The following is a 7978-nucleotide window of genomic DNA, read 5'->3' on the forward strand; positions in this document are numbered from 1 at the left end:
TGAGATTTTCCTCCCCTCCCCCCCGGTTGTGTTTCCGTTGTTGGGTAAAGCCTGGGGTTCCGCGGATGAGAGCGCCATAGTTGGTTTTGATGTTGTAGCGACCTGTTTTTCGTCGAGTTGTTTTGATCGAGTTGCGAGTGCATATGTGAGTTCATTCCATTCTAGGTCGTACGGGGGGAGGGGGGGGGGGGGGGTAAATTGTGGATTAGGCGTAGATGGCGATGAAATAGGTGGTTGAAGACCGTTTTTGACGGTGGGTGGCTTGTATGAGTCTGATCCGCGCGTGGTTCCTTCCATTTATAACAATTTTTTGGAATGTGGATGTGAACTCTATACCCACCCCCTCCCTGATGTGTTTTCGATCGGATGCAGATCTGGGATGTTGTATTGCGTGAGGTGCTGCTTGTTTAGATTCACATTTGCAACTGTAAATTGTGGTCGGTGCACAACTATCAGGACTCGTTTATTAAAGTTACCACCGGAATTGTTAAGTGTTACCACGAAATCCATGCTAGCACATGCTTCAGATACAACTTACTTGCGTAATGTTTTTTCCAAGTCCTTTTTTGCTTTGTCATTAGCACTGATTTTTGTTAGCGGTTACCGTGCAACCTGTCTGTGGTCCACTTGTTTTATATCTATCATTCTGTTTGATTTTTGCCATGTCTTATTTACTTCAAACTAGCACTTGGATTGTTAAGTAGTTGCCATTTTAATTACTCTATCTGCATTTTCAAATCACCCATTTGTCTCAGTATGTATTTTCAATGACATTTTAAGAAAGCTCAGTATCTATTTTTCAATGATATTTTAAGAAAGTTATCATGGCTGTTAAGTTCTGGCTATCAGTCTCATTCATACAAGTTACCAGACTTTTTGTTTTGTTATCTCATTGGTTGCTGTGTCTTCCAATTCACCTTTTGTAACTCCTTACTTGGCCGTCCTTTAATATTGTTTTGTTTCTCAGGGGCACGATGCCAAGGAAGCGCAAAGGTTCTGGTGATGGCCATGAGGGTGTTCCTTCCAAAAAGCCGAAGCGCCCTCCACCTCGGAACAGGGCTTCGCCAAACTCACTTCTGGCTGCGTGTAAAGATCTGTCTGATGGTAGAAAAAATGCTATCGATGAAATGGACTTGAAAAGCCTTCGAGAGATCAAGTGCGACCACCTCTTCAATTTTCTTAGTGAGTGGCTTGCTGGGTTATACGAGCCAGACTCCCGTGAAGTGGTTGTTCTGGGGCGTGGGAGGATCCCTGTTAACGAAGAGTCGGTTCATCATGTGATGGGTGTGCCCCGTGGTGGGAATGATGTCCCTTACAGTCTGCCCATAGAAGCTGATATTGAGTTAGGGATTGAGATGTTTGGTGAGCTTGGTCACACACCGAAGACGACTGATGTCCTTGATCTCATAACAAGTTCTGTCAATTATGATGAGAAGTTCAAGCGGATGTGGCTTATGCTTGCCGGCAATACTGTCATTGCTCCTACTACATCCAACAAGATCAGCCCTACATGGTATGGTGTGCTGGTAAGTACTGGTAACTTATGCTTTCGTGGCTGATAACTTGCATCATGTTCACATGGTAACTGTATTGCTTTATATCATGTAGATTTTTTGTTCATTTACCTCCTTGTTTTTTCAGCAAAACATTAATACAGTCAAGGACTTGAATTGGTGCAAGTTCATTGCTGATGAGCTCCATAAGGCACTTTTGAAGGGGAGGCCTACAAAGGGGTGTCTTCTTTTCTACAATGTAAGCCATGGTGCTTTTTTTTTCTTTTCCTGCTGTCTGGTTGTGTATTTCTGACAACAATGACTCTTTTTTACCAGCTTTTGTACATTGATGCTATCGATCTTACTGGTCTTGGTATCTCATTGCCCGTTGGAGCGTTTGCTATCAATGTTTGGACAAAAGAGAAGATATCTGAATTGCTTAGTATGGATGTCCAAGCGGACGGAATTTCTTATGGCAAACTACCGGTAACTTTGTTTTTCTTTTCCTTCTAATCAGTTCATGTACTTACTGCAAATGCATTTGTTCTTTATACTTTTCTTTACTCATTTTCATTCTCAACAAATCACCAGTTGAAACCCCAGTTTGGCGTCGATTTCTGCTTGTTTGGCGGTTTACAAGGTCTTGGGAAGTTCATGCGTGTGCATGTCCCACCAAACTGCAATGAAGAGGTATGCTTTTTTTTTGTTTATATCTATTCTGTTAATTTGTAGCCTTTTTCTTTGTTGTTGATACATTTTTTGATGGCAACTAATGACTATGCAACCTTATAAGTGTTTTTGTATTACACATCTGAATTTTTTTCTTCATTAGCTATTTTTATGTTGTGCTTTTATGGTGGTAACTTTTGTTGCATACACATGGTAATTTTGTGTCTGTTTTACCTGATAAATCATGTTTTACCAATCTAAATTTTATTTTTTAATAGCTGATAACTTGTGTTGTAATTGGTTGATACTTTCTGTTGCACTCACATGATAACTTTAGAATGGAAATCCTATCTATTTTTTTAGTTCTCTTATGATATCTTGTTTTGTTTGTTTTATTAATGAGTAGAAACTTGCAAAGGCTTCTGAGCTCGTGGGTCGGTTTTCATCTGGCCTTGTTGGCCTGCTTGGCGATCTTGTGCAAGGGTTCGTCTCACTTGATGATGAAGGCTGTTCATATGTGTCTCGTCGACTAGACACTGATCTTAGGGCGATTTCTTCTGCTACCCGGAATATGGCAAAGCCCTCTCCTGCTCGCCGTACCCGTCAATCGGAGAGTCCCGACAAGAATATTATTTATGGATGAGTCTGATACTGACCATGATACGGATGAAAATGACGGGGACGAATCTGATGATGATGACTTTATGGTTTTGTATCATGGTTCTTCTTCCCGCAGCAGGGCAGAGAATGTGGCCTCTGGCAGCAGGGCAGCGGATGTGAATACAACTCACTAAGGCAATGCAAACGCTGAATTGCGTGACAGTGTAACAGAAAATGTAGAAGGCATACCTGATAGTGTAGCAGGAAATGTGGACCCAACTCAATCAAGCGATGCAAACGCTGAAGCGCGTGACAGTGTAGCAGGAAATGTCGAAGGCATATCAGACCGTGCGGGCGATGAACCTGTTATTGAGTCCCAGATATTGCTCACTGGTACTTCTAACACGGTGTCAAGCAGCTCAGGGGATGGCGTGCTCAGCCAGCGTGATATGACAGACACGCAGTTTGATTTGGCCACTGAGTCTTCTGTTAAAAGATGCGGTGCTCAGCTTGCCAAAAAATTGGCTTACATGCGGAGGCGCAAGAAGTTGAAGCTACCATCTCCACCCCGTTCTGTTCCGCCACCTGAGCCTGTCCAGCTGTCAGAAAGGGACATCCATTTATATGTCATGAAAGTTGTTGTAGAAGAGCTTGGGATCCGTGTGGCTGACAAGGGCACCGGTGAGGTCATTCGACCCTCAACTAGTACTAAACAGGTTTCACGCAGGTGAAATATCCTTTTGTATTTTTCTACTTCTTGTATTTTCTTCAGTTCTAACACTGCACGGTAGCTTCAATTGATTTTATGTGATAACTTCAGTAGGACCCTTCTGATAACTTCACCTTTTTTGTCTTATACACATCTTCTAAACTACTGGTCCAACCTCTTTGTTCACTACTTCATTTTATTTTTTCAGGGCACCCTGCAAACAAGTTGGTACACTTGAGGAGTCATCCAGTATCCCAAAGTCTAGGTAATCTGTTGGACCAATTGGTCTTCAATTGATTATCTTTTGTTAAAAAATATGTTGCAGATTTTTCATTATTATTTTTGCATGGTAGTTTTGAACTGTTTGTCTGGTAATTTTAGTAGTATTACAATGATAACCAGTAACTGTCTCCTTGTTTCTATGCATCTACGCTCTTTTTATATGGTAACTTTTTTTTAGGATTCACACCCGCTACTTCTTATAAATAGCTATTTGTGTCTGTTCATTTTAACACTATATCTCACAACTTATCTTTTTTTGCAGGAAGTCAAGTGGAATTAATGCCGCTAAAAAGGTGCGGTTTACCAAGACTAGGTCTTCTCCTCGACTAAGAGCAGCATCTTCACAGCCGATAGAGGTTGTGGATCTTGAAGATCAGCCCACGTTGACGTCTCATGTTGTCGTTTCACAACCTATTGTGATGGGCTCTTCGCCAGCGTCCGTCGAAGCAGCAGCTGCTCCCGAAGTTGCATCTGATGCTGTTAAATCTGTAGAACAACTGGCTACAGTGGCCACCGTCACTGTTGTTGTTGAAGAGCTTGCCACTACAGCTGTTAATGATGAAATTGATGCTGATGAAACTCCTGTCGTGGACACTGGTATGCACTGATTGATAACTAGTCTGATGTTAAACATACATATCTAGTTTGTTCAATGTGATAACTTTTTTTGTCCTCTCATTTTATGCAGCTCAACATGTTACTGAACCCGTCACCGAAGCTGCCCAAGTGTCCATGCCCCCTGAAGCCGGAGTGGCTGTTGTAGTGACTGGTGTTGATGCAGGAAAAATAGCTCCAGGTATGGACTGTTCTGATGGTAACTATAGCATTTTGTGGTGGTAACTCTTACTTGTTTATGATGGTAACTATAGTGTATTTTCTGGTGGTAATTGTACTTGTATACTGCAGTCCCAGCTGTCAATTCTGATGCTCAAGATGAAATTGCTGAACTTCAAGTTGCGGATGATTCCCAGAATGTCCAATTGCATCAACAAGTTCAAGCTGAAGACGTTGTTGTTACTCCTGAAGCTGCAAGTGATGATGTTGTATTTAGAGTTGATGGTGATTTCACCCCACCAAGCTGCTCTCTCGGACTTGGCTCCATTTTTGGTGTGACGCCTGAAGCTCCACCAGTGGCAGCTGCGGTTCAGGGTATTCCTTCATCACCTCATGCACCACAAACAGTAGCAGGAGCACCACAAGCAACAGAAGTGCTAGAATCAGCAGCCGCACCGCAAGCAGCAGAAGTACTACATGCAGCAGCTACAACATTAGCCGATTCAGACGCGATCGTAGCGCCTGCCTCTACTGCCGCGGAGAAAGTTGAGGGCATAGACGTTGAACCGGTTGCTTGGGCGCTGCCTGCCAACTCCGGTAAGTGAAGACCTTTTTGTGTCTTTGCTTCACAGCAATGATTGTATGATGGAGGCACTTGATCGAAGACTTTTTTAACTGTTTTTATGTGCTTTCTTCCGTATTTAAGTCAGTTTTTTCCTTTTCCCTATGTCTGTGTGCGTGTGTGGATGAATGTAATATGACTCTTTATGCTTTTGTGTTATGTGAAATGAACCATTTTGTGATTCTCGTTCACCATAATTTGTGTGTTATGCTTTTGTATTTATTTATCTATATGTGTGTACTCCTGATTGTGATTACTGATTACAATGTATTATTTTTACCTCCCATGACAACATTAATGTGTGTTGTTTTCATAATATAACCCCCCTTCTCCCACCTGGTAACTTACCTTCTCCCACCTGGTAACTCACCTTCTAACTACCTGGTAACTTGATATGCTACACGATGGTAACACCTCTCATTACTCTGACAACATGCTCCAATAGCCTACCTTAGACCATATGTTCTATGGTGATCTAAGCTAACCAGTTTTTTTGCATGACATCTTCTGCATTTTTTTTGGTCACGGTTAATAACAATTTTTTTGAACATTTTTTCATGTTTTTGCCTGAACAGTGATGTCCTGGTAAATGTAATTGTTTTGGCATGATAACTTTGACTCTAACCACATATTATCTTACCCAATAAGTTTTTTTCACAACACTCCTATTTTTTGTTGTGTTGATAATTCACTCATTACTTTTAGCTGGTAACATCCATTGGATTATACTGGTAACTATCACTCTATCCCAACGTTACCTTGTCCAACAAATATTTTTGGTGACAGCCCCTTGTTTTTTAGTGTGCCCACGGAGCTCATGAGTGTTATTTTCTGTATATGCATTTTTTGGTTTGTTTATTGTTAATATCCTTTTCTCATGCCCCTAATCTTACCTATTTTTTTATGTTCATGAAAAGACCGTCGTGTTCGGGTGTACGATGTCGAACTTGACGATGATGAAGTACTTATGTGGTGGGAAGAATTTGAACATAACAACCCATCAGCCAAAGGAAAAGATGTTGTGCAAGGAGGTAATCAATTTTTGTTAGTTTGAGAATGCCAAAGTTGTGACGTACCATATCAATGCCTGCTGATAACTTCTGTCCAAACTGCTGATAAATTATACATAAACATTCTGATAACTTATGATCTACCACTTTTGGTTGAAACCCTTTAGATTGTTTAACCTTTTTTATCATCACCAATCCTTGCTAAGCCTTTCATATTGTGTTGCAGATAATTGTCAAAGTCCCACATTTGCTACACCACACTTACCCCAACCCAAAGAGTGTATGCAACCCAGTGCCACACCTAGATCACTAATTCGGAAAGTTAGGGTTACCCGCCCATCACAATACCTGCTGCCGCCATTTTCGGACCTCATCCCCAGCGAAGATGATGAGGCTGTTTACGCTGAAGTTATCAAGCACACAACTGATTCAAACTCCAAGATTAAGGAGTAATATACGACTATTTTCTTAGTTTTTCATGCATTTTTGTTGCCATTCCATTTGTTTTTTAGACTCTTCCCCTCTGGTATTGCAGCGTCAGGGTAATCAACATTGATGCGAGGTGGGTCACACTCGGCGAGCTTGCTAATTGTGTGAGAGAAACGGGGCAGGTTTCAACCAGTATTGCTGAGTTGCATGTTCGTGTTCTTCAATATTTGGAAATGCCAAACAAAATTATCTTCCCTTGGCTGCTGTCCGTTTATCTGCTTATTGGAGACTTCAACTGTAAATCTGTACTTCATCATTTCCGATGGGACCAACACTACATTTTGAGCCATCAAAATGAGGTACTTTTTGGGTTTTCTTGCCACTCTACACTTTTAATATCCATTGTCTACACTTTTTTTATTTTTACAGTGCATTTTTTCATGATAACTTCATTATACACAATCTGGTATGATAGTTCATTTACTTTTGCATGGTAACTTTAGCACTCATTTTCTGGTAACTTGTTTCCTCTGCCATGATAACTTATATTATTTTGCATGGTAACTTTAGCACTCAGTTTATGGTAACTTGTTTCTTCTGCCATGATAACTTTTTCTTGTGTTCCCTGTATTTAAATATGGCTCCCTCTTTTTTGTTACTGCTATGATTATTGTAGCTTCTATTCCCTACCTTGCAAAAGTTGGGACCGGGACCAGATGACGGTCATTGGTATGTACTGTCGCTGAATCTTAAGGCGAAATGATTTGAGGTGCTGGATTCGTTGCGTGAAGAAGATAGTCCATCTTTAATCAAGCACGCAACAAGGTACATGAATGCTATAAAGAAGGCTTGGTTGATTTCATACAAGGACTCGCACAAGCAAATTCAAGATTATGAACTCGTGTATATTGATGTTTTTAAACAAGAGAATGGTTTAGTTGTTTATCTGTGTTCCCTATTTTATATGTAGCCCCATTTGTTTGATAACATGTTTTATGTACTCACACACATACTCTGTTTTCAGCATTGATTGTGGCTACTTCGCTTTCATGTCTTTGGAACTGTGGAATGGGAAAATTATTCCTGCGTTCACCCATGAGCAAGTACCGGCACTCAGAAATTTTTTGACATCGAGGTGGCTAAATCACACTCAAAACAGATGCAAAGAGTGGCGCTACCATTTGTTTGGCAACAGTTCGTGAGGTATCAACTGTCATCATCTTCTTTTTTTTCGTTGTGAGAGCATTTTTCAGTGCTGGTCTTAAATTGATGGTAACTAGTCGAAAGAAGCATTTTAGCATTTTCTTGGTTGGCACACTAGTTGTTTTTTAGTGTCTTGTCATCACACATAGAAGAAATTCAGTACCAGATGGTAACATATAGCTTACGT

At 40.8% G+C, this 7978-nt stretch overlaps 1 protein-coding gene across 1 annotated transcript; it reads left to right on the plus strand.

Annotated features, from left to right (window-relative positions):
• Nucleotides 1-974: 974 nt before the first annotated feature.
• On the plus strand, nt 975-5132 carry LOC147958167 (uncharacterized). Its single transcript, XM_087531983.1, has 9 exons — nt 975-1526; nt 1642-1752; nt 1830-1979; nt 2085-2183; nt 2569-2758; nt 2994-3489; nt 4016-4350; nt 4442-4549; nt 4660-5132. Exons 1-9 carry the CDS (start codon nt 975-977, stop codon nt 5130-5132), a joined length of 2514 nt encoding a protein of 837 aa, XP_087388109.1.
• The last annotated feature ends 2846 nt before the right edge of the window (nt 5133-7978 follow it).

Source organism: Triticum urartu, chromosome 7A (assembly GCF_056163025.1).
Source record: "Triticum urartu cultivar PI428250 chromosome 7A, HENAU_Tu73, whole genome shotgun sequence".
Taxonomy (NCBI): domain Eukaryota; kingdom Viridiplantae; phylum Streptophyta; class Magnoliopsida; order Poales; family Poaceae; genus Triticum; species Triticum urartu.

Bases quoted from the DNA above. Each gene is read 5' to 3' on its own strand.
- LOC147958167 (XM_087531983.1), top strand. From the start codon at position 975: ATGCCAAGGAAGCGCAAAGGTTCTGGTGATGGCCATGAGGGTGTTCCT. The intron at 1,753-1,829 runs GTAAGCCATGGT...CTTTTTTACCAG, and splicing joins GGTGTCTTCTTTTCTACAAT to CTTTTGTACATTGATGCTAT. The intron at 4,550-4,659 runs GTATGGACTGTT...TGTATACTGCAG, and splicing joins TGCAGGAAAAATAGCTCCAG to TCCCAGCTGTCAATTCTGAT.